General features: G+C 42.4%; 1 protein-coding gene across 1 annotated transcript in view; it reads right to left on the bottom strand.

Moving 5' to 3' along the window:
- NECAB1 (N-terminal EF-hand calcium binding protein 1) overlaps positions 1-27512 on the bottom strand; it is a 342508-nt gene that overhangs the window by 13493 nt on the left and 301503 nt on the right. Inside the window, exons 7-9 of the mRNA XM_069731596.1 lie at positions 13449-13561; positions 10645-10721; positions 7930-7983 (exon numbers count right to left, since the gene is read on the bottom strand). Of these exons, the coding sequence (XP_069587697.1) occupies positions 7930-7983; positions 10645-10721; positions 13449-13561 (244 nt within the window). The remainder of the gene's footprint in view (positions 1-7929; positions 7984-10644; positions 10722-13448; positions 13562-27512) is intronic.

Here is a 27512-nt window from a genome sequence, read left to right as displayed (position 1 = left end):
ATCGAGAACAGGCGGCAACTGATAACAGCGAGAACAGGGGCCGGCTGATGAAACTACTACTCCCATTAGCCTACACCTGCTGCCACTAATAACAGTGAGAGCAGGCGGCGGCTGATGAGACTACTACTCCCATTAGCCTACACCTGCTGCCACTAATAACAGTGAGAGCAAGCGGAGGCTGATGGGAGTATAAATAAATAAATCTGCATAGGTTCCCCTGTAATTTTATAACCAGCCAGGCAAAACTGACAGCTGCGGACTGTGACCTTTGGCTGTCAGTGTTAGCAAGGCTGTTTATAAATAACAGAGGGGCCCCCAAGCTTTTTTTTATTTAAATAAATTATTTAAAGAAACAGCATGGGGTCTCCCCCATTTTTGACAACCAGTCTTGCTAAAGCAGACAGGTGGGGGCTAGTATTCTCAGGCTGGTAAGAGGCCCATGGATCGTGCCCCACCACAGCCTAAAAATAGCAGCTGTAAAAATACAGGGGAACCCACCCCATTTTTGTAATTTATTTATATATTTATTGCCCATGCAGCTGATGAATACTCCCATCAGCCATGCCTGCTTTCACTGTTATTTGTGGCAGCAGGTATAGGCTGATGGGAGTAATAGTCCTATTAGCCACCTCCTGCTCTAGCTGTTATCCATTGAATATAACTCTCATCATTCTCCTCTGATCGCTGGAAGAGCAGGGGAGAATGATGCAAGCTGTCTTCAGCACCCGGCGCCGAGGAACATCGCTAACTGTACCACTGTTCCCCTGGCACCAGTACGTGTGGTACTGATGTGGCACATGGTTGCCACACATGTGCCGCAATTATTACACACACACAGACACTTATCTCCGCTACTGTTTTTTCCGGTACCATAAATATCAGAATGCGTGAAACCAGCCTGAGAAAGTGATTTCCATGTCCAAATAATGTTGAATTTCTGGGGATTGGTTGTGCAGAATACTAAACATAATGGTTTTTCTTATATGTGAAGGAGAAATAAGTTGACATTTGAACATAATACATTTAAAGAACAAAACATCAAAGGTGAAGCAGAGAGAACAACTCCAGCACAAATTCTGAAAAGGTCACGGATCTCCTGCAACTATTCATCCTCTGGAGGTTTCTACTTCTTGCCTCTGCCCCTGACTTTTCATCTCTTGCACACAAAGACCACAGCAAAAAAAAAAAGTCCAGTGTTTTGATTCATAGATTAGATCTGTTAGGAAACCCTTGATTAGCCATATGAGTGCACGTTTGGTGAAACTACATACAGTATGGTTATACTTGTATCTATAACCAGGACTGAAGACCGCAGCGAGGCAGCAAACTAAAAGAAAACAAAACTTTTTTTTACCATGTATTGTATATAAACTCATGTGTTCAGAAAAACACAAAAATGACACAATACAAACTTGGCAGAAAAAAAAAAGAATACAAAATTGGAAACAATGTCAGGACACAATGTCACCATTTGTTCAGTTTGAAGTAACAATCAAACTAACGTGTGAATTCTAAAAAATGAGACTCGTGTGTCCCCACCTTGTCAGTGCTCACATTACTTTAAATAGACTATGAATGGTGGCTTTAACGCTTAAGAAGATATGTTTTAGTTCATGTTCCTTGTCCACAATGGCAAAGTCAAGATTGCTTTCCCAGCAGACTGGAAATGCTTTTATCACCAAGCACAAGCAGTCTAAAACTGCTCAAAATTATCTCCAAAGACCACGGGAAAAGTTTGAAATATTATAAACAATTTGGTTATTCATGGAAATTTCAAGACATGGTGGAAAGAGGAAAAATAATGAGAGAACCCTAGAAAAGGTGTTTCAAAGCGTTTATCTAAGAAACCATGTACAACATGCAAAGAAGACAATGATGGACACTTGGAGCAGCGGCGGCGGAGGATGAGGGGAGAAAACTCTTTTTTTTTTCCTTCAATGAACTGCACCTGGAAACACAACTATCCTGACAGTGGAAAACCCCTTTTAATCTTTAATTTTCCATTGATGAAGCTGTACAAGGGCTTGTCGTTTTTTTTTTATGATATGAGATGTAGTTTTTATTGGTGCTATAGTTGGGATCATCTGATCATTTTGTTGGGAAGGCAAAATAACCAAAAGTTTGTTTTGACATTATTATTTTCTTTTGTGTGGGATGAGTTTTCATTTTTTTTCTCTCTCGAGGACCAGAACCTGCAGTGATTTTGTCATGGAGGGAGGGGGACTGCCATGGAGGCATCCAGAGGGTTAAACTTCCGTTGATCAGAGCTTCTGCAGAACTGACCACGGTTTCGTGTATGGCAGTGGTATCTTATGTTGTTTCTGTGTCAGCACGGTGCAGGTTTCTCAGTCTTGGCAGCTTTGGGTATTTTTCAGCTGAATTACTCTCCAAAGGCTGCAACACATTCATGTTAACCCATTAAAGCAGGTCTGTCAATGTAGGGTATGGATCGCTGTCCTCTCCTAAGCCTCATCCATACACATAGTGGGCACATCAGCCGTTCATGCATGGCAGATGCCCCAGGACTGTTAAGAAAGCCTGCTTCTGATACGTTTGGTTTATATGAACACACAAAAATGGCCGTATGAGTCCGAGGCATTGGGGTCCCCCCAGCTGTGCTCTTCCTCTCGATCTGATACTACATATGGAGAGATTGCAGCAGGTCCGGACTGGGACCAGAATTCATCCTTGGCATGTGAAATCACACAGGCCCACTTCTTGCAACTTTGATAGACGCCTCAAATTTACTAACCCCTAGGCTTGACGTCAGCGCCAGCTGCTGACATCAACCCCAAAACCATTGCCCTGATTGCCAAAGCACCAGGGCAACTGGGAATAGCTGTAACGAAGCATCAGAATTGGCATATCTAATGGATGCTCCTTTTCTAAGGTGGCTGAGGACTTATTAAGCTGGGAAGGGGCCAATATCCATGAACCTTCCCGGTCTATTAATGTCAGCCCACAGCTGTCTGCTTTGCCTTAGCGGATATTAAAAATTGGGGGGACCCCACATCATTTATTTATTCATTAGCAAGTACAGTGTACGAAACACGAGGCACTGCTCCACTTGGACTTCTTGGTTCCAGATTATTATTTTTTATTCTATGTTATTTTAAGTCATTTTCCTTTGAATATTTGTCTGCAGGGCAATTGTCCTGCTCTTACCCACATATTGCTTTCTTTTGCAGCCCCCTAGCCCTTACTATAGCCATTTTACGCCACAAAAGTTTGGGTCACTATTGACTTCTCTGGGGTTCAGGTCAAGTTCTTGTACCCAAACCGAACTTTGGACTAAAGTACGTCCAAACCCGAACATCCACGGGTCCACTTATCCCTAGTTCTGACATGTGAGGTACTGTGGAAGGCCTCCATGGCTGCCATCTTAGTCCTCATAGGAAGCCCAGTCTGTTACTAGGCTTCTAGGCTTTATAGGAGAATGCCATTATCTCTATATGCTGCATTAATACTATATTGTGGCATATAGAACAATCACAGGTGTTTCATGTCCCCTAATGGCTCATTCTGACGTCTGATTTTCTCACGTATGAGAAAAATGTCCCTATTATTTGGTCAGACTTCAAGTGCATCAATTTTTTCGCGACTAAAAAAAAGTTTCTCCACTTTGACAGTCTGTGAAAATCCAACTGCATTCGGACATCTGAATTTAGCCCAAAGGGGGCTAATAAATTACAGGTCGGTGTTACTAGGTCACTTTTTTTAGACCATAAATTCAAAGCTCAAAAAATAATGTCAAGATAAAGTTTTTTGTTTCCCATCATTTTTCTCCTGTTTTCCAGCACGTTGTAATAGGTAATGTGAATAGACCTCCGATATGATGAAAGGTTGGAAAAGTTGGTCTTGTTTAGGTTAGAAAAAATGAAGTCCTCTACTTAATTGTATAGTTACTGTAGTCTAAAAGGCATTTTGGGGGTGACAGACTCCCTTTAATAAAAGCCTACCCATCCCTCCCTTACACCCATGGTTTATACATTAAAACTTTTTCTAAAAAAAAACTTGGTCTATAAGCCTAACTAATGTTATCTGTATCATACCCCTCTTACCATGGAATACCCCATATATTCTACACTGCGAGCCAGTGTCCCCACCATGTTACTGAATCTTCAGTTTGTCCAAAAACACAGAAAGTGTGATCATAGTGTTATCCTCTTCTCTCAGATAAGGAGAAGATGGACAAAAAAAGTCTCCATCTCCTCCATTCTTTCACTCCATGGAGCACTCAGGTGTCATCCGAGCGCCGTCTTATTTTTCCCATGGACTCATTGACTTGCATGGCAGAGTGCAGTCCGAATATCAGATCAAACTCTGACATGCTGCAATTTTTTTCTCCGCACAGATTCTAGCTCTGTCTGAGTAAAAAAAATTGGAAATGTGCAAAGCCCCATAGAATAACATTGGTCCGAAGGCGATATCATGTTTTCTCAGACCTACAGTAGAAACCATTTGTTTCCATACACTATATAAAAAGACACATCTGCATGTTTTTCTCAATATCTGACATGAAATCAGAATAAACCTTTCCCATTTTAGATCAATTAGGATTAATTAATAATTATTAATATTTTCCAAATGCCAGAATAACGAGAGAGAAAATGTTTTAAAGCATTTTTATTACTTACTGCAAAGTCAAAAGTTTAGATACAGTGGGGCAAAAAAGTATTTAGTCAGTCAGCAATAGTGCAAGTTCCACCACTTAAAAAGATGAGAGGCGTCTGTAATTTACATCATAGGTAGACCTCAACTATGGGAGACAAACTGAGAAAAAAAAATCCAGAAAATCACATTGTCTGTTTTTTTAACATTTTATTTGCACATTATGGTGGAAAATAAGTATTTGGTCAGAAACAAAATTTCATCTCAATACTTTGTAATATATCCTTTGTTGGCAATGACAGAGGTCAAACGTTTTCTGTAAGTCTTCACAAGGTTGCCACACACTGTTGTTGGTATGTTGGCCCATTCCTCCATGCAGATCTCCTCTAGAGCAGTGATGTTTTTGGCTTTTCGCTTGGCAACACGGACTTTCAACTCCCTCCAAAGGTTTTCTATAGGGTTGAGATCTGGAGACTGGCTAGGCCACTCAAGGACCTTGAAATGCTTCTTACGAAGCCACTCCTTCGTTGCCCTGGCGGTGTGCTTTGGATCATTGTCATGTTGAAAGACCCAGCCACGTTTCATCTTCAATGCCCTTGCTGATGGAAGGAGGTTTGCACTCAAAATCTCACGATACATGGCCCCATTCATTCTTTCATGTACCCGGATCAGTCGTCCTGACCCCTTTGCAGAGAAACAGCCCCAAAGCATGATGTTTCCACCACCATGCTTTACAGTAGGTATGGTGTTTGATGGATGCAACTCAGTATTCTTTTTCCTCCAAACACGACAAGTTGTGTTTCTACCAAACAGTTCCAGTTTGGTTTCATCAGACCATAGGACATTCTCCCAAAACTCCTCTGGATCATCCAAATGCTCTCTAGCAAACTTCAGACGGGCCTGGACATGTACTGGCTTAAGCAGTGGGACACGTCTGGCACTGCAGGATCTGAGTCCATGGTGGCGTAGTGTGTTACTTATGGTAGGCCTTGTTACATTGGTCCCAGTTCTCTGCAGTTCATTCACTAGGTCCCCCCGCGTGGTTCTGGGATTTTTGCTCACCGTTCTTGTGATCATTCTGACCCCACGGGGTGGGATTTTGCGTGGAGCCCCAGATCGAGGGAGATTATCAGTGGTCTTGTATGTCTTCCATTTTCTAATTATTGCTCCCACTGTTGATTTCTTCACTCCAAGCTGGTTGGCTATTGCAGATTCAGTCTTCCCAGCCTGGTGCAGGGCTACAATTTTGTTTCTGGTGTCCTTTGACAGCTCTTTGGTCTTCACCATAGTGGAGTTTGGAGTCAGACTGTTTGAGGGTGTGCACAGGTGTCTATTTATACTGATAACAAGTTTAAACAGGTGCCATTACTACAGGTAATGAGTGGAGGAAAGAGGAGACTCCTAAAGAAGAAGTTACAGGTCTGTGAGAGCCAGAAATCTTGATTGTTTGTTTCTGACCAAATACTTATTTTCCACCATAATATGCAAATAAAATGTTAAAAAAACAGACAATGTGATTTTCTGGATTTTTTTATCTCAGTTTGTCTCCCAGAGTTGAGGTCTACCTATGATGTAAATTACAGACGCCTCTCATCTTTTTAAGTGGTGGAACTTGCACTATTGCTGACTGACTAAATACTTTTTTGCCCCACTGTACATTTCATTAGTATTTGGTACCATTGCCCTTAAACTGAATGACTTGGGTCACACGTTTGGGATGTTCTTCCACAAGCTTCTCTCAATAGTTGGTCGTAAGTTGGGCCCATTCCTCCTGACAACACTGGTGTAACTGATCCAGGTGTGTAGATCACATTACTCGCATCTGCCTTTTCAGATCAGGGCTTTGTGATGGCCACTCCAGAACATTCACTTTGTTATCCTTAAGCCACTTTGCTACCATTTTGGCAGTATGCTTCAGGTCATTGTCAATTTGGAAGATTCATTTCCGCCCAAGCTTTAACTTCCTGTCTGATATCTTGAGATGTTTCTTCAGTATTTGCCACATAATCTTCTTTTCTCATGATACCATCTATTTTGTGAAGTGCACCAGTCTCTAGTGCAGCAAAACAACCCAACAACATGATGCTGCCACCCCCCGTGTTTCTCAGTTGGGATGGTTTTCTTAGGCTTCTAGTTTCTCTCTTTTTCCTCCAAACGTAACGATGGTCATTATGCCCACAAATTTCAATTTTAGTTTCAGCAGACCACACAACATGTCTCCAAAAATTAAGGTCTTTTTTCCTGTGTGCATTAATCTGGCTTTTTAATGTTTCTTTTGGAGTAACGACTTCTTCCTGGCAGAGTGGCCTTTCAGCCCATGTTGGTACAGTACTCGTTTCACTGTGGATATTGACGCAATCTTACCAGCGTCTGCCATCATATTCACAAGGTCTTTTGCTGTTGTCCTTGGGTTGATATGCACCTGTCAGACCAAAGCACATTCATCTCTGGGACACAGAACCCATCTCCTTCCTGACCAGTATGATGGTTGGGTATTCCCATTTTGTTTGTTCTTGCATATAACTGTAAAGAGGAAAGAGGCACATTCAGGTATCTTGAAAATGTACCCACGGATGAGCTAGACTTTTGCAAGTCCACAATTCTCTTGCTGATATCTTGGCTGATTTCTTTAGACTTTCCCATGATACTACATAAAGAAGCAGTGTGTTTCAGGTGTGCATTGAAATACATCCAAAAGTGTGTCACTAATTAACTCAGATGTTGCCAAAAAAAATATCAGAAGCTTCCAAACACATGACATCATCATATGGGCAGTCCAGAATTGTTTAAAGGCATAGTAATCATAGTGTATGTAAACTTTTGCAGTAAGTAATAAAAGTGCCTTAATACATTCTCTCTCTCTCATTATTCTGGAATTTGGCAAATATTAATAATTATGGTAATCCTAATTGACCTAAAACTGGAAAGGTTTATTCTGATTTCATGTCAGATATTGAGAAAAACATGCAGATGTGTCTTTTTATATATGCAAACTTCTGGTTTAAACTATATAATGTGGTCGTCTGCACGAGCCCTTACATGCTGACATATTACATCTGACACTCAAGGTTAGTGTCACAGCTACAATTTTGCAGATTAGCATTTATATATATATATTTTAATTCCTTCCCTTTAGTTTCCTAGTGACAAAAAAGAAAGTGTACTTTTAGATAAATTTTGCAGAAAAGTGAAAAAAAACAAAAACTTTTTTATAATGGTAAAACTTGCTGTCGATTGTTGAAAATGTCACATTTAGAAGCTTTTCCCGTTTGATGCTGAGCACTCTGCTGTGAAAACAAATATCATTGAATTTCTTACCGATTTTGTGCTTCCCTCTAAGATTTCTTCTTCCAGGGGTTCCAGTTTTAAATCCTTAATAAAACAGCAAAATACAGAAATAGTTTTAGAAAGGTACAGGTAACAGAACACTATTAGGTATATAATGGTGGGGAGGTGACCATGTATCAAAATGAGGGCAAGGTAAAAGTGGAGCAGGCACCCTCTGTAACCAATCAGATTCCAGCTCTTATTTTCTAATGGTACCCTCTGTAACCAATCAGATTCCAGCTCTTATTTTTTAATGGTTCTTTGAAAAATAAGAACAGGAACGTAATTGGTAGCTATAGGTAAGATCTCTATTTATCCCTGCGCTAGTGTGGATAAATCTTAAATACAGTTTATATGATTTCTTATGAAATTCACTTAAATTTAGCATGTATCTGGGATAGGTGAACTCCATTACAAGCAAAAGAGAGAACCACGACTAAAGTGAGAGATTACAGGCGTATGCATCACATACATATATTGACTGGTGATGTCCCTAAGGACAGAGATTGGGGGGATATATTCTACACTCAGGTGTCCTGTAAAGATGGCCTGTCACGAGATCAAAAGTGGCAAGTTTTAGTTTTATTTCATTCCGGCTTTTCCCTGGAGTATTCCATTTTGCGTTATTCCGCTTGATTTTTTTTTATTTGTTAAATCCGCCATACGGTTCCAGAGATATGGGGCCTTTTTATTTAGTACTAATTTCAATGGTGTTTTCCAAGGGAGGCGTGGCTTACATAATTCTCTGGGGGCGTGTCTTTAGGCTGCTTTGTATTATTACACTGTGAGCCACGCCCCCTTAGGAAATACCAAAAAAATTAGGACAAAATAAAACCGTATAGCAGATTAAATATTAAAAAATAAATAAACAATACTAAGGGGAGCAGTGGGAATAAAATAAGAGCAAACACTGGATACTTTTGTCCTGGTTATGGTGCCATATAGTGTTCTAATAGAATTGCCATTCTAGGGCCCTGAGTATTCACGCAGAGAAGAGATCATTAGGGTTTTTTAAAAGGGGTTGTCCTCTACTTGGACAAACACTTCTCAATCTGAATGTTTCCTCCTTTAAAAATAACAGCACATATACTCTCTTCCGGTGGCGGCACCATTTCACCAGTGTGAGCAGTCAGCACTGGCTCTCTCAGTGATTGTGTAACATTGTGACGTTACGCAAACCCTGCTGCCAGTCAGCAGCCGATTCACTCTCCCCGCCTTCAGACAAATTGCTTACATCTGAAGGAAGCTGTTCTCTCTTCCTCCAGATGTATGTGATGCGTTTAAAGCAGGAAGCGGGGAGAGTGAAGCAGATGCTGACAGGCCTCAGAGTTTGCATGACGTCACAATGTTACACAATCACTGAGAGAGCCAGTGCTGACACTGGTGAAACGGTGCCGACACCGGAGGTGAGTATAAGTGTTGGTATTTTAATAGGAGGAAACCTACAGATTGAGAAGGGGTTGTCCGAGTAGTTGACGAACCCTTTAATTATCTTATGAAGGGTGTTGGCAGCCCCAAAGCTTCTGTCCTCCCCATAAATGTTTATTCACACATGGCAGAGGCAGACTTGTTGGAGAAATGTCTGTTCCATTTATCCGTATGGGGTTCACAGATTTCTGCGAGACGAATTCAGAGGAACAGAACAGTGACAAAAATTGTTATACCAAATCTGCTGCATGTAAATTGACCTCTGGATTTAGAAGATATAAAGAAGCACTGGAATATTAATATTTTCATAAATACAAAGGTGCAAAAGACAAATCATAACTGTTACCCCCTTTAGGGTCATATTAGTTTTGGTAGATATTTGCAATAAATAGACACGATGCAGGTGATATATCAGATCTGTGTTCACCAAGTTGAATCACCCATGTGATAGATCTAATCAGGGGTGTAGGTGGACACTGAAGATACTTGGATCACTTGTATGGAGATATAATATGCAAATTGCCTCTTCAGAGAAAAAGAGGACTTGAACTCTATAGCTCCACCTATTGGAAGTAGCGATCCTACACGTCACAATCAACCCTTTAACGAGTCGTGCAATATGACTTAGGATCAGAGCCAAATCAGTATCTCAATTCGCAGAGAAACACCGTGTCTGCGAATTGAGATACTGATTTGGCTTTTATCCTAAGTCATATTGCACGACTCGTTAAAGGCTTGATTGTGACTTGTAGGATCGCTACTTCCAACAGGTGGCGCTATAGAGTTTAAGTCCTCTTTTTCTCTGAAGATGCAATTTGCATATTAAATTTCCCAGAGGAGCATTGCACGGCGAATAAGCCTCCTTACCTTGACAAGCCAAAGCTGGTATGTCACTCTCCACAAGGAGAAACCTTACCCCTTAGACCTGGTGTGGAGATACAAATCAATGTGGCAATTACCTAGGCAATAGGGCAGGTGCCCCTAGTGGCGGATACCAGCAATGTCACTGTCTCTTATCCTTTAGTCTACACACCGGCCAAGGTTTATAATGGAAGGAACCATATTATATGAGATTACCTTCTCCCATTGCAGACAAAGGAGAGGTGTTGTCCCATATTATCTGTAGTTCCTTTCAGACAGAATCTTTAGTATCAGTGTGATGCTAGGCACAAAGCTCGGGAACAGTAGGGCATCGGGAAGGGAATGGGCAAGGTACTAGGAACTAGAAAAGGTAACCACATTTTAGAGGAAGAAAAGCTCAGCATTGTATTTCAATACCTTCTTCTCCAGTCTGTCAATTAGTTTCTGAAGTCTGTTTATCTGGGTCATCCACTGGTTGTCTTCGTCTAGCAGGCCTACGGGAAGAATAAATAAGTCATAGAACTGAAAACATTCCATCTTTTAATACGAGCTGCTCTAGGGAGCCACCATTCTGCCTGTAGATTTTGGGATATTAAACCATTCTGGGGGTTATTCCTTCATAAATGTGTACAAAACATTGTACTATAGTACCAAGAAGTGTAATAAAGTCACAGCCATTGAGTGTATGGCTGTGAGTGTAACTGGAGGAGACGGGGCCAGTCCGGTTACCCAAACGGTATATACATCTTGAGATGGGTCCTAAGGATGCAGATACAGCTGAAGCCTGTGGCCGAGCAGAGCCTCTGTTTTCTCGCTCCACTACTTACTCTGGTAAGTTAAAAGCTACTTATGACTTGTGGCCTACGAGGGGTGAGGGGTGTATGGAAGACGACACAGGACTTCATCGTGCCACCTATGCCGAGCCACAAACTGCAGAAAGTACTCCGTCCCTCATCGTGGGAATGTGAGTACTGACTTAGACGAGGCATGAAATCACTAGGAGAGGAAGAGTATTATTATATAGAACAAAGGGGGCACTAATATGGAGGCACATAGTGGGCATTATTAGTGTATGGAGGCACATAGTGGGCATTATTAATGTATGGAGGCACATAGTGGGCATTATTAATGTATGGAGGCACATAGTGGGCATTATTAATGTATGGAGGCACATAGCTGGCGTTATTAATGTATGGAATCACATAGTGGGCATTATTAATGTATGGAGGCACATAGTGGGCATTATTAATGCATGCACGCACATAGTGGGCATTATTAATGTATGGAGGCACATAGTTGGCGTTATTAATGTATGCAGGCACATAGTGGGCATTACGCTTTCTACAACTGAACATGGACAAAACAGAATTCATCATCTTTCCCCCATCTCACTCTACCCTTCCACCAGACCTATCCATCAATGTCAATGGCTGCTCACTTTCCCCAGTCCCACACGCCCGGTGCCTCGGGGTGATCCTCGACTCTGCCCTCTCTTTCAAGCCACATATCCAAGCCCTTGCCTCCTCCTGCCGTCTCAAACTCAAAAATATTTCCCGTGCTTTCCTTGACCGCGACACCGCAAAAACGCTAGTGCATGCCCTTATCATCTCCCGCCTCGACTACTGCAACCTCCTACTCTCTGGACTCCCCTCTAGCACTCTGGCACCGCTCCAATCCATCCTACACTCTGCTGCCCGACTAATCTACCTGTCTCCCCGCTATTCCCCAGCCTCTCCCCTATGTCAAGCCCTTCACTGGCTTCCTATCGCCCAGAGACTCCAGTTCAAAATCCTCACAATGACATACAAAGCCATCCACAACCTTTCGCCTCCATACATCTGTGACATGGTCTCCCGGTACCTACCTACACGCAACCTCCGATCCTCTCAAGATCTCCTTCTCTACTCCCCTCTCATCTCTTCTTCCCACAACCGCATCCAAGACTTCTCCCGTGCTTGCCCCATACTCTGGAACTCTCTACCCCAACACATCAGACTCTCGCCTACCATATAAACCTTTAAAAAGAACCTGAAGACCCACCTCTTCCGACAAGCCTACAGCCTGCAGTGATCCTGAAGTTACTGAACCGCCGCGCAACCTGCCCTACCCTCTCCTAGTGTTTCATCACCCATCCCCTGCAGACTGTGAGCCCTCGCGGGCAGGGTCCTCCCTCCTTATGTACCCGTGTGCCTGTTATCTGCTCATGTTTTATGTATTTGTCTATATTTGCCTCGTATTCACATGTAAAGCGCCATGGAATAAATGGCGCTATAAAAATGTATAATAATAATAATAATAATTACTAATTTATGGAGGCACATAGTGGGCGTTATTAATGTATGGAGGCACATTGTGGGCATTATTAATGTATGCAGGCACAGAGTGGGCATTATTAATGTATGGAGGCACATAGTGTGCATTATTAATGTATGCAGGCACAGAGTGGGCATTATTAATGTATAGAGGCACACAGTGGGCATTAGTGTATGGAGGCACATAGTGGGTATTATTAATGTATGGAGGCACATAGTGGGCATTATTAATGTATGCAGGCACATAGTGGGCATTATTAATGTGCGCAGGCACATAGTGGGCATTATTAATGTGTGTAGGCACATAGTGGGCATTATTAATGAATAGAGGCACACAGTGGGCATTAATGTATGGAGGCACATAGTGGGCATTATTAATGTATGCAGGCACATAGTGGGCATTATAAATGTATGGAGACACATAGTGGGCATTATTAATGTATGCCGGCACATAGTGGGCATTATTAATGTATGGATGCGCAGAGTGGGCATTATTAATATAAGGAGGCACAGAAAGGGTATATTAATAAATGGAGTCACAGAAGGGGCATTATTAATATGAGGAGTCACAGAAGGGGCATTATTAACATACAGTAGAAGGAACAGTATTAATACAGTATATTGAGGCACCTGACAGGCATTACTATATTTTTTTTAAGGGAGTGGAAACATAGTGTCATTGTGGCATCCAAGCTATCAGCTGGTTGTGGATGACCCAAGTCCAAAGGTTTTCCTGGGGTCCATAGGACTCTAGTTATGCCCCTGCTACCATGGTAACATATTACCAAAAATGAAGCAGGTGCCGGAGACAGAACTGCTATTCTTGCTATTATCCTACAGGCAGCATGGGGCAGATACTAAATACACATTACAAGTCTCAACTCAGTAAAAGAAAGTGGAAAAACATACCAAGGTTAAACTGTGGGCTGTTTGGAGAAAAGCTATTATTTCTCTGAAGTCTCCGATTAGATCGTTTCCCTGACCACGGGATGGAGAGCACATGGGGCTTTATGGGGCCTTGTCTGCAGGTAATCAGAGAACAGCATTTTGTTGCTTCTTTTATGGAGGGATGAACTTGAGATGAGTAAGAATAAAACAATTTAAAGTGAACCCGTCAGTATGATTTAGCGATGTTAAATAAAGGCATGGCCATAATGGCGCTGTTATACCAAATTACATCAATACCTTTAGGCCACATTCACACTAGCAATATTTTACATCAGTATTTGGTCAGTATTTTTACCTCAGTATTTGTAAGTATAATAGTAACACGTCACCACTTCTGTATTTATCACCCACACCTGGTTTTGGCTACAAATACTGATGTAAAATACTGACCAAATACTGAACGTGTGAACATGGCCTTAGTGAAAAAATCTGTGCTGTGGATTGCAAAGCAGTGACCTGTCAAATAGATACCAGTGGCCGGCGGAGGGCCGGGCCAGGAGCTGAAGACCCTACTCACAGTGTTGCCCTCGTCCACCTAGAGTTAATTACCTGAAAGCTCCAAATATGACTTAAAGAACAACCATAACGTGGATTTCATCACTAAGGCCAGAGTCACACTACCGTGCAATAGGGCTGAGTGCTAAAACATCATATGGCACTTGGCCCGGTGTTACTCTATGGGGCAGATCACATCTGTGATTATTGTCTCATGCCAAATCTGCATGATAGGATAATCGCAGCATGCTACGACTGGCACCGAGACTTGGCTCACTCACACCCATATAAGTCTATCTGTGCGAGTGACACAACGTACAGCACTCGGATATCACCTAATGCGGTGAGATATACGCCGGCAGCATACAGTTGTGGCCAAAAGTATTGACACCCCTGCAATTCTGTCAGATAATACTCAGTTTCTTCCTGAAAATGATTGCAATCACAAATTCTTTGGTATTATTATCTTCAATTAATTTGTCTTAAATGAAAAAAACACAAAAGCGAATGAAGCAAAAAGCAAAACATTGATCATTTCACACAAAACTCCAAAAATGGGCCAGACAAAAGTATTGGCACCCTCAGCCTAATACTTGGTTGCACAACCTTTAGCCAAAATAACTGTGACCAAGCGCTTCCGGTAACCATCAATGAGTTTCTTACAATGCTCTGCTGGAATTTTAGACCATTCTTCTTTGGCAAACTGCTCCATGTCCCTGATATTTGAAGGGTGCCTGCTCCAAACTGCCATTTTTAGATCTCTCCACAGGTGTTCTATGGGATTCAGGTCTGGACTCATTGCTGGCCACCTTAGAAGTCTCCAGTGCTTTCTCTCAAACCATTTTCTAGTGCTTTTTGAAGTGTGTTTTGGGTCATTGTCCTGCTGGAAGACCCATGACCTCTGAGGGAGACCCAGCTTTCTCACACAGGGCCCTGCATTATGCTGCAAAACTTGTTGGTAGTCTTCAGACTTTATAATGCCATGCACACGGTCAAGCAGTCCAGTGCCAGAGGCAGCAAAGCAACCCCAAAACATCAGGGAACCTCCGCCATGTTTGACTGTAGGGACCGTGTTCTTTTCTTTGAATGCCTCTTTTTTTCTCCTGTAACCTCTATGTTGATGCCTTTGCCCAAAAAGCTCTACTTTTGTCTCATCTGACCAGAGAACATTCTTCCAAAACGTTTTAGGCTTTTTCAGGTAAGTTTTGGCAAACTCCAGCCTGGCTTTTTTATGTCTCAGGGTAAGAAGTGGGGTCTTCCTGGGTCTCCTACCATACAGTCCCTTTTCATTCAGACACCAACGGATAGTAGGGGTTGACACTGTTGTACCCTCGGACTGCAGGGCAGCTTGAATTTGTTTGGATGTTAGTCAAGGTTCTTTATCCAACATCCGCACAATCTTGCGTTGAAATCTCTTGTCAATTTTTCTTTTCCGCACACATCTAGGGAGGTTAGCCACAGTGCCATGGGCTGTAAACTTCTTGATGACACTGAGCACAGTAGACAAAGGAACATTCAGGTCTTTGGAGATGGACTTGTAGCATTGAGATTGCTCATGCTTCCTCTCAATTTGGTTTCTCAAGTCCTCAGACAGTTCTTTGGTCTTCTTTCTTTTCTCCATGCTCAATGTGGTACACACAAGGACACAGGACAGAGGTTGAGTCAACTTTAATCCATGTCAACTGGCTGCAAGTGTGATTTAGTTATTGCCAACACCTGTTAGGTGCCACAGGTAAGTTACAGGTGCTGTTAATTACACAAATTAGCGAAGCATCACATGATTTTTCGAACAGTGCCAATCCTTTTGTCCACCCCCTTTTTTATGTTTGGTGTGGAATTATATCCAATTTGGCTTTAGGACAATTCTTTTTGTGTTTTTTCATTTAAGACAAATTAAATGAAGATAATAATACCAAAGAATTTGTGTTTTCAATCATTTTCAGGAAGAAACTGAGTATTATCTGTCAGAATTGCAGGGGTGTCAATACTTTTGGCCACAACTGTAGGAGATGGAGAAATTAATTTCTCTGCCTCCTTCACAGCTTAGCTTCGATCCTCTGTGCGAGAGACTTGGAGGAGAGAGCACTGACACTCAGATCACGTTCGCAGCAGAACAGGAGCCGAGGGTCATTAGTATATCGCATCCAATGCTCTCACGCTGGTGTGACTCCAGCCTAAAGGTATCCATTTAATCTGTATAACAGCGCCATTATGGCCAGGCCTTTTCTTTACACTGCTAAATCATGCTGACTGGTTCTCTGCAGAGAAACCATGACAAATACCAGAACCTTCATGATTATTTGACACAAAATGCACATAAAACACTTTTGCTCCTTGCATCAAATTTATTATGTGTTTTAGACACCTTTAGTTTCAGAGTTAGCAGGATAGCGGTAAGGCCTAATGTGCGTCACCATGCATCAAAAAAATGGCACAAAGTTAAAATAGCTAATGAATAGCATAATCTTGATGAAGTCCATGCATCTGTCCAGCAATCAGAGTGGTGGACAGACCCACAGACTTGCTATTGAGCCCAAGCACTGTTGCGATGGAGCTGCGTGTTTCAGAGTGGTATTTTAACCAATAAGTGGGGTCTCAGGAGCTTTAACCAATCAGTAGGGGTCTCAGGACCTTTACCCAATCAGTAGGGGTCTCAGAACCTTTAATCAATCAGTAGGCGTCTCAGGACTTTTAACCAATCAGTGGGGGTCTCAGGACCTTTAACCAATCAGTAGGAGTCTCAGGACCTTTAACCAATCAGTAGGGGTCTCAGAACCTTTAATCAATCAGTAGGCGTCTCAGGACCTTTAACCAATCAGTAGGGGTATCAGAACCTTTAACCAATCAGTAGGGGTCTCAGAACCTTTAACCAATCAGTAGACAATCTTAGGACCTTTAACCAATCAGTAGGGGTCTCAGAACCTTTAACCAATAAATAGGGGTCTCAGGACCTTTAACCAATCAGTAGCGGTCTCAGAACCTTTAACCAATCAGTAGGCGTCTCAGGACCTTTAACCAATCAGTAGGGGTCTCAGAACCTTTAACCAATCAGTAGGCATCTCAGGACCTTTAACCAATCAGTAGGGGTCTCAGAACCTTTAACCAATCAGTAGGCAATCTTAGGACCTTTAACCAATCAGTAGGGGTCTCAGGACCTTTAACCAATCAGTAGGCGTCTCAGGACCTTTAACCAATCAGTAGGGGTCTCAGAACCTCCAATCAGTAGGGGTCTCAGGACCTTTAACCAATCAGTAGGGGTCTCAGAACCTTTAACCAATCAGTTGGGGGGTCTCACAACCTTTAACCTATCAATACGCTTCTCAGGACCTTTAATCAGAACCTGGACTATAACTGATCGACAGCATTATACAGTCTCTTTAATATTTGACATCTTTTTTTCAGATGACACACATGTTGCTTGCAGGTACGTACTGGGGCTGAAATTCAGTCCTGGCATTTGAAATCACACAGGCCCATTCTGTTCCCATTTCAAGCACCAGATGGGATATATCACTAATATTACCCTGGATGGAGGAAAGGAAGATTTACTACAAGACCAATATTTCTAATGATACCCGTGGCCTGCTGGGGTAAGCGACGGAGTCAGTGACTTTGTGCTCGGTCACAATTCTTAACAGTATGGGTGTCTTGAGAACACCGATTCTGTTAACAACATAGCAGACAAGGCAGCCCATGACCAGAAAGGCCCTTCTGGCATTTGCCAGAATTGCCAGATGGCCAGTCCAGCCCTGGTTGCGTGATAGCAGTTTTCTGACAAATTGTTCAACTTGTTTCCAATTTGCTGTCATGCAAGTAATTTAGATCTTTGATTTTGGTATAAATAAACCAATTTACTGACAAGTCGCGCACAATTGTATGTCACGTGAAACTTGCATTGACGTCTATGGAAAGTGTGTCCCGTGTGACTTGCCACCAGTGGAAGAAAATTCAACACATTTGGAAACATATACAACTACAGTATATGTCATAGTATGTCTCAAGTTGCATCACAACACCATAGAAAGTCATTACATCCAATGTTGCAAAATGTCAGTGATTTTAGCAGGAAACACTATAATAAATCTCCATTTTAAGGCTGTCCTATCTAAGGGAGGAATTTATAATGAAGGGATTACTTGGTATGCAAATTGCCTCTTCTAGAAAAAGAGGACTTAAACTCTATAGCGCCACCTGTTGGAAGTAGCGAAGTAGCGATCCTACAAGTCACAATCAAACCTTTAAATGAGTCGTGCAATATGACTTAGGATAAAAGCCAAATCAGTATCTCAATTCGCAGACACAGTGTTTCGGGCTGTTGGCCCTCGTCAGTGCGAAGCATGAGAACTGATTTGGCTAGGTGAGAGGCTCTGGACTGGGGACTAAGGGGTATCGTTTTTCCTTATGGAGAGTGACATACCATCTCTGGCTTGTCAAGGTAAGGAGGCTTATTCGCCGTGCAATGCTCCTCTGGGAAATATAATATGCAAATTGCCTCTTCTGAGAAAAAGAGGACTTAAACTCTATAGCGCCACCTGTTGGAAGTAGCGGTCCTACAAGTCACAATCAACTCTTTAAACGAGTCGTGCAATATGACTTAGGATAAAAGCCAAATCAGTATTTCAATTCGCAGAGTCGGTAAGTTCTCAACTTAAGGGTATAACGTCTTGTAATGTTACATCAGTAAAGCGCTGGCGGTGTTTTTCCAGAATTGTCTTATTTTGTGCCTTTTTTAGGCTGTTTTCTTCTATTTTTTAACTTTTAAGTGTAAAATAGTAAGTGGTTACCAAGCAAAAGCTGGTAGAAGAATTGTCAGGTCACTTTTTTTAACCCCTTCACATCTATGAATTTTTGAAGATGGTTAAAAGATGATGAAAAGACTGACTATATGCACAGCAAGTTGTTTTGACAATGCAAATCATGTTAATTCTTCTTGACATTTCTTTAGCACGTTTTCAGGTTGGTTACTCTGCTTTTCTGACAAAAAAAGACATCATATTCACATACACAGTGTGATCTGAATCTTTCGCATCAGAGAATCCGCAACATAGGTGCGGAGGAGACAGAGGAACTTAATTTCTCCATCTTCTCCGTTTCCGAATGCAGTCTGATGTGTCACGCTCACCCATAGACTTGTATGGGTGCATGTGATCCGAATATCAGAGCCACTCGCGGCATGCTGTGATTGTTTTCTCGTGCCAAATCGGCATGAGAAAATACTTACAAGTAAAAAACTGACCTAATACTCCACGTGTGAATGTGGCCTTAGTGCATTGAATAGCAGTTAGTTTCTGCACCCATGTGATGTGAACAAGCACAAGGAGTCTGTCACATTGGTAATTTACAGACCTTAGGCCGGAGTCACACTAGGCGTATGAAAATACGGTCCGTTTTTTATGGCCGCAATACACAGAAATGTTCTCAAAATAGTGATCCGTATGTCATCCGTAGGCAGGGTGTGGCAGCGCATTTTGCGCATGTCATCCTCCGTATGTAATCCGTATTGCATCCATACAGCGAGATTTTCTCGCCAGCTTGCAAAACGGACATACAATGGATCCATGGGCTCAAATATTCATTAAAACATATATATATATGTATATATATATATATATATGTAAGTGAGACACACATATATATATAAAAGAACACAGCAGCACATGTACATGAATCTAGGCCATGTGAAAACACAGACAAATGTTTGATATGAATCATACTACTCAAAAATATTTTTTCATAAAAATATTTTCAAAAATTTTTTTTTCTTAAAACTTACAGTTATAGATAAAATGAAGATTCTTAGCGCATAAATTGGCCAATTCATGTGTGCCCATCAACCATGGCAAGGTGATCTACCCCTGATGGGTACTACTCTACTGTACATGCCACTCTTGGGCCACCAGCCTACAACTTTGGACAAACATGTCACTCTGGGCTAAACCTACAATTTATGGGCAGGTAGAGTTGATTACCGCCACCTGCAAGGTCAATAAGTTTTAACCCCTTTCTGACATCGGACGTACTATCCCGTCCATGTGGGGTGGGCCCCTATGACCATGGACGGGATAGTACGTCCAGCGCGATCGGCGGCGCTCACGGGGGGAGCGCCGCCGATCGCGGCCGGGTGTCAGCTGCCTATCGCAGCTGACATCCGGCACTATGTGCCAGGAGCGGTCACGGACCGCCCCCGGCACATTAACCCCTGGCACACCGCGATCAAAGATGATCGCGATGTGCCGGCGGTGCAGGGAAGCACCGCGCAGGGAGGGGGCTCCCTGCGGGCTTCCCTGAGCCCCCCCGCAGCAACGCGATGTGATGGCGTTGCTGCGAGGGTCTTACCTCCCTCCCTCCCTGCTCGAGCCCCGGATCCAAGATGGCCGCGGATCCGGGTCCTGCAGGGAGGGAGGTGGCTTCACAGAGCCTGCTCAGAGCAGGCACTGTGAAGGCTGCAGCGCTGCATGTCAGATCAGTGATCTGACAGAGTGCTGTGCACACTGTCAGATCACTGATCTGTGATGTCCCCCCCTGGGACAAAGTAAAAAAGTAAAAAAAAAAAATTTCAAATGTGTAAAAAAAAATTAAAAAAAATATTCCAAAATAATGAAAAAAAATATATATATATTATTCCCATAAATACATTTCTTTATCTAAATAAAAAAAACAAAACAATAAAAGTACAAATAATAATGTCCGTAACGGCCCGACCTATAAAACTGTCCCACTAGTTAACCCCTTCAGTAAACACCGTAAGAAAAAAAAAAAAAACGAGGCAAAAAACAACGCTTTATTATCATACCGCCGAACAAAAAGTGGAATAACACGCGATCAAAAAAACAGATATAAATAACCATGGTACCACTGAAAACATGTGTCTGGGTTAGAGGTGTGGTTAGGGTTACTGTTGGGATTAGGGTTAGGGGTGTGTTTGGATTAGGGTTTCAGTTATAATTGGGGGGTTTCCACTGTTTAGGCACATCAGGGGCTCTCCAAATGCGACATGGCGTCCGATCTCAATTTCAGCCAATTCTGCGTTGAAAAAGTAAAACAGTGCTTCTTCCCTTCCGAGCTCTCCCGTGTGCCCAAACAGGGGTTAACCCCAACATATGGGGTATCAGCATACTCAGAACAAATAGGACAACAACTTTTGGGGTCCAATTTCTCCTGTTACCCTTGGGAAAATACAAAACTCGGGGCTAAAACATATTTTTTGTGGGAAAAAAAAAGATTTTTTATTTTCACGGCTCTGCGTTATAAACTGTAGTGAAACACTTGGGGGTTCAAAGTTCTCACAACACATCTAGATTAGTTCCCTGGGGGGTCTAGTTTCCAATATGGGGTCACTTGTGGGGGGTTTCTACTGTTTAGGTACATTAGGGGTTCTGCAAACGCAATGTGACGTCTGCAGACCATTCCATCTAAGTCTGCATTCCAAATGGCGCTCCTTCCCTTCCGAGCTCTGCCATGCGCTCAAACGGTGGTTTCCCCCAACATACGGGGTATCAGCGTACTCAGGACAAATTGGACAACAACTTTTGGGGTCGAATTTCTCCTCTTACCCTCGGGAAAATACAAAACTGGGGGCTAAAAAATAATTTTGGGGGGAAAGATTTTTTTTTTAAGTTTCACGGCTCTGCGTTACAAACTGTAGTGAAACACTTGGGGGTTCAAAGCTATCACAACACATCTAGATGAGTTCCTTAGGGGGTCTAGTTTCCAAAATGGTGTCACTTGTGGGAGGTTTCTACTGTTTAGGTACATTAGGGGCTCTGCAAATGCAATGTGACACCTGCAGACCATTCCATCTAAGTCCTCATTCCAAATGGAGCTCCTTCCCTTCCGAGCCCTCCCATGCGCCCAGTGGTTCCCCCTCACATATGGGGTATCAGCGCACTCAGGACAAATTGGACAACAAATTGTGGGGTCGAATTTCTCCTGTTACCCTCGGGAAAATACAAAACTGGGGGCTAAAAAATAATTTTTGTGGGAAAAAATTTTTGTTTTATTTTTACGGCTCTCCATTATAAACTTCTGTGAAGCCCTTGGTGGGTCAAAGCGCTCAGCACACATCTAGATAAGTTCCTAAGGGGGTCTACTTTCCAAAATGGTGTCACTTGTGGGGGGTTTCTACTGTTTAGGTACATTAGGGGCTCTGCAAACGCAATGTGACACCTGCAGACCATTCCATCTAAGTCTGCATTCAAATGGCACTCCTTCCCTTCTGAGCCCTCCCATGTGCCCAAACAGTGGTTCCCCCCACATATGGTGTATCATCGCACTCAGGACAAATTGGGCAACAAATTTTGGGGTCCAATTTCTCCTGTTACCCTCAGGAAAATACAAAACTGGGGGCTAAAAAAATAGTTTTTGTGGGAAAAAAATTTTGTTTTATTTTTACGGCTCTGCATTATAAACTTCTGTGAAGCACTTGGTGGGTCAAAGTGCTCACCACACCTCTAGATAAGTTCCTTAGGGGGTTTACTTTCCAAAATGGTGTCATTTGTGGGGGGGTTTCAATGTTTAGGCTTATCAGTGGCTCTTCAAACGCAACATGGCGTTCTATCTCAATTCCTGTCAATTTTGCTTTGAAAAGTCAAACGGCGCTCCTTCCCTTCTGAGCTCTCCCATCCGCCCAAACAGTGGTTTACCCCCACATGTGGGGTATCAGCGTACTCAGGACAAATTGTACAACAACTTTTGGGGTCCAATTTCTTCTCTTACCCTTGGGAAAATAAAAAATTGGGGGCGAAAAATAATTTTTGTGAAAAAATATGATTTTTTATTTTTACGGTTCTACATTATAAACTTCTGTGAAGCACTTGGTGGGTCAAAGTGCTCACCACACCTCTAAATAAGTTCCTTAGGGGGTCTACTTTCCAAAATGGTGTCACTTGTGGGGGGTTTCAATGTTTAGCCACATCAGGGGCTCTCCAAACGAAACATGGCGTCCCATCTCAATTCCAGTCAATTTTGCATTGAAAAGTCAAATGGCACTCCTTCGCTTCCGAGCTCTGCCATGCGCCCAAACAGTGGTTTACCCCCACATGTGGGGTATTGGCATACTCAGGACAAATTGTACAACAATGTTTGGGGTCCATTTTCTCCTGTTACCCTTGGTAAAATAAAACAAATTGGAGCTGAATTAAATTTTTTGTGAAAAAAAGTTAAATGTTCATTTTTATTTAAACATTCAAAAAATTCCTGTGAAGAAGGGTTAATAAACTTCTTGAATATGGTTTTGAGCACCTTGAGGGGTGTAGTTTTTAGAATGGTGTCACACTTGGGTATTTTCTATCATATAGACCCCTCAAAATGACTTCAAATGAGATGTGGTCCCTAAAATAAAATGGTGTTGTAGAAATGAGAAATTGCTGGTCAACTTTTAACCCTTATAACTCCCTAACAAAAAAAAATTTTGGTTTCAAAATTGTGCTGATGTAAAGTAGACATGTGGGAAATGTTACTTATTAAGTATTTTGTGTGACATATCTCTGTGATTTAATTGCATAAAAATTCAAAGTTGGAAAATTGCGAAATTTTCATAATTTTCGCCAAATTTCCGTTTTTTTCACAAATAAACGCAGGTACTATCAAAGAATTTTTACCATTGTCATGAAGTACAATATGTCACGAGAAAACAATGTCAGAATCACTGGGATCCATTGAAGCGTTCCAGAGTTATAACCTCATAAAGGGACAGTGGTCAGAATTGTAAAAATTGGCCCGGTCATTAACGTGCAAACCACCCTTGGGGGTAAAGGGGTTAAGAAAAAAAATGTTTTGAAATTTTTTTTATGAAAAAATATTTTTGAGTAGTATGATTCATATCAAACATTTGTCTGTGTTTTCACATGGCCTAGATTCATGTACATGTGCTGCTGTGTTCTTTTATATCTATATGATACAGCTTGCAGCTTGCATGTGTTCACATTGGGAGTGCTGGTTGGCTTTTTTTTCTTTATATATATATATATATATATATATATATATATATATACAGTGCCTACAAGCACGCCAGTTTTTCCGCGATTTAACCCTTTATTTTAACAGCTACAGCCCCCAGATTTTGCACATGCACACTACTAACATTAGCAGTGAGGAATATGCAAAAAAAAGGGATATGAAAAGGTTTACTGTATGTAAACCATGTCTCATATCATGTCGGGTTTGGGAAGGAGATAGCAAAAGCTGGCAATTGAATTACCGGCTTTTCTGCTATCTAGCACTGTATCAAATATGAAATATATACAGTGTCTACAAGTAGTATTTAACCCCCTGCAGATTTAGCAGGTTTACACATTTGGAATTAACTTGGCACTGTGACATTGCGACTGTAGATCAGCCTGGAAGTGTGAAATGCACTGCAGCAAAAAAGAATGTTATTTCTTTGTTTATTTTTTTTTTTAAATTGTGAAAAGTCTTTTCAGAGGGTCATTTATTATTCAACCCCTCAACCCACCAGAATTCTGTTTGGTTCCCCTAAAGTATTAAGAAGTAGTTCAGGCACAAAGAACAATGAGCTTCACATGTTTGGATTAATTATCTCTTTTTCCAGCCTTTTCTGACTATTTAAGACCCTCCCCAAACTTGTGAACAGCACTCATACATGGTCAACATGGGAAAGACAAAGGAGCATTCCAAGGCCATCAGAGACAAGATCGTGGAGGGTCACAAGGCTGGCAAGGGGTACAAAACCCTTTCCAAGGAGTTGGGCCTACCTGTCTCCACTGTCGGAAGTGGAAGGCTTATGGAACTACTGTTAGCCTTCCACGGCCTGGACAGCCTTTGAAAGTTTCCTCCCGTGCCAAGGCCAGGCTTGTCCGAAGAGTCAAGGCAAACACAAGGACAACAAGGAAGGAGCTCCGGGAAGATCTCATGGCAATGGGGACATTGGTTTCAGTCAATACCATAAGTAACGTACTCCACCGCAATGGTCTCCGTTCCAGACGAGACCGTAAGGTACCTTTACTTTCAAAGCGTCATGTCAAGGCTCGTCTACAGTTTGCTCATGATCACTTGGAAGACTCTGAGACTGACTGGTTAAAGGTTCTCTGGTCTGATGAGACCAAGATCGAGATCTTTGGTGCCAAACACACACGTGACGTTTGGAGACTGAATACCATCCCTACAGTCAAGCATGGTGGTGGCCGCATCATGCTGTGGGGCTGTTTCTCAGCCAAGGGGCCTGGCCATCTGGTCCGCATCCATGGGAAGATGGATAGCACGGCCTACCTGGAGATTTTGGCCAAGAACCTCCGCTCCTCCATCAAGGATCTTAAGATGGGTCATCATTTCATCTTCCAACAAGACAACGACCCAAAGCACACAGCCAAGAAAACCAAGGCCTGGTTCAAGAGGCAAAAAATCAAGGTGTTGCAGTGGCCTAGTCAGTCTCCTGACCTTAACCCAATTGAAAACTTGTGGAAGGAGCTCAAGATGAAAGTCCACATGAGACACCCAAAGAACCTAGATAACTTGGAGACGATCTGCATGGAGGAGTGGGCCAAGATAACTCCAGAGACCTGTGCCGGCCTGATCAGGTCTTATAAAAGACGATTATTAGCTGTAATTGCAAACATAGGTTATTCCACAAAATATTAAACCTAGGGATTGAATAATAATTGACCCACACTTTTATGTTTAAAATTTATAAAAATTTAACTGAGCAACAAAACTTTTTGGTTTGTAAGATTTATGCATCTGTTAATAAATCCTGCTCTTGTTTGAAGTTTGAAGGCTCTAACTTATTTGCATCTTATTAAACCTGCTAAATCTGCAGGGGGTTGAATACTACTTGTAGGCACTGTATATATTTCATACAGCGCTAGATAGCAGAAAAGCCGGTAATTCAATTGCCAGCTTTTGCTATCTCCTTCCCAAACCCGACATGATATGAGACATGGTTTACATACAGTAAACCTTTTCATATCCCTTTTTTTTGCATATTCCTCACTGCTAATGTTAGTAGCGTGCATGTGCAAAATCTGGGGGCTGTGTCATGATCCCAATGGCAGGGGATCACAAAAGGACAAGCACACAAAAAACAGAACAAGCTCTAGGGTGATGGAAACTGAGCTGACCGCGATCCTGAACCTAATTCACAACACTAGCAGCAGCCGGGGAACGTGCCTACGATGATTCTAGACGTCTCGCGCCAGCCGAAGGACTAGCTTCCCCTATCAGAAGAAACAAAGACCTCTCTTGCCTCCAGAGAAACACCCCACAGAAATAGCAGCCCCCCACATGTAATGACGGTGAAATGAGAGGAAAGCACATACGTAGCAATGAAAACAGATTCAGCAAAATGAGGCCCGCCAAAACTAGACAGCAGAGGATACAAAAGTGAACTGCGCGGTCAGCGAAAAACCCTACAAAAAACCATCCTGAAATTACCTGAACTCATGTGCCAACTCATGGAACATGAGGAGTAATATCAGCCCACTAGAGCAACCAGCAACAAAGAATCACATAACTGCAAGCTGGACTAAAACAAAAATAAAGCAAAACGTGGAACAGGAAAATCAAAAACTTAGCTTGTCCTGAAGATTACAGAAGCGGGAAGCAGAGGTAACAAGACACACTGATTACATTGATCGCCGGCGAGGAAATGACAAGAAAGCCAGGTTAAATAGGAAACTCCCATATCCTGATAGAACAGGTGGACACCAGAGACCGCAGAGAACACAAGTCACCCAGTACCATCTGTAACCACCAGAGGGAGCCCAAAAACAGAATCCACAACAGTACCCCCCCCTTGAGGAGGGGTCACCGAACCCTCACGAGAACCACCAGGGCGACCAGGATGAGCCCTATGAAATGCACGGACCAAATCAGCAGCATGAACATCAGAGGCAACCACCCAAGAATTATCCTCCTGACCATAACCCTTCCACTTGACCAAATACTGAAGTTTCCGTCTGGAAACACGAGAATCCAAGATCTTCTCCACAACATACTCCAATTCTCCCTCCACCAGCACCGGAGCAGGAGGCTCAAGCGAAGGAACAACAGGTACCTCATACTTCCGCAACAACGACCGATGGAACACATTATGAATAGCAAACGATGCCGGGAGATCCAAACGAAACGACACAGGGTTAAGAATTTCCAAGATCCTATAGGGACCGATAAACCGAGGCTTGAACTTAGGAGAAGAGACCTTCATAGGAACAAAACGAGAAGACAACCACACCAAGTCCCCAACACGAAGTCGAGGACCCACGCGGCGACGGCGATTAGCAAACTGCTGAGCCCTCTCCTGGGACAACTTCAAATTGTCCACCACATGACTCCAAATCTGATGCAACCTATCCACCACCATGTCCACTCCAGGACAATCAGAAGGCTCCACCTGACCAGAGGAAAAACGAGGATGAAACCCCGAATTACAAAAGAAAGGAGAAACCAAGGTAGCAGAACTAGCCCGATTATTAAGGGCAAATTCGGCAAGCGGCAAAAAGGTAACCCAGTCATCTTGATCAGCGGAAACAAAACACCTTAAATAAGTTTCCAAGGTCTGATTAGTTCGTTCCGTCT

Source organism: Ranitomeya imitator, chromosome 6 (assembly GCF_032444005.1).
Source record: "Ranitomeya imitator isolate aRanImi1 chromosome 6, aRanImi1.pri, whole genome shotgun sequence".
Classification (NCBI taxonomy): Eukaryota; Metazoa; Chordata; class Amphibia; order Anura; family Dendrobatidae; genus Ranitomeya; species Ranitomeya imitator.
The sequence above is the reverse complement of the archived record's forward strand: the minus strand, read 5'-3'. Positions and strand labels throughout refer to the sequence as shown.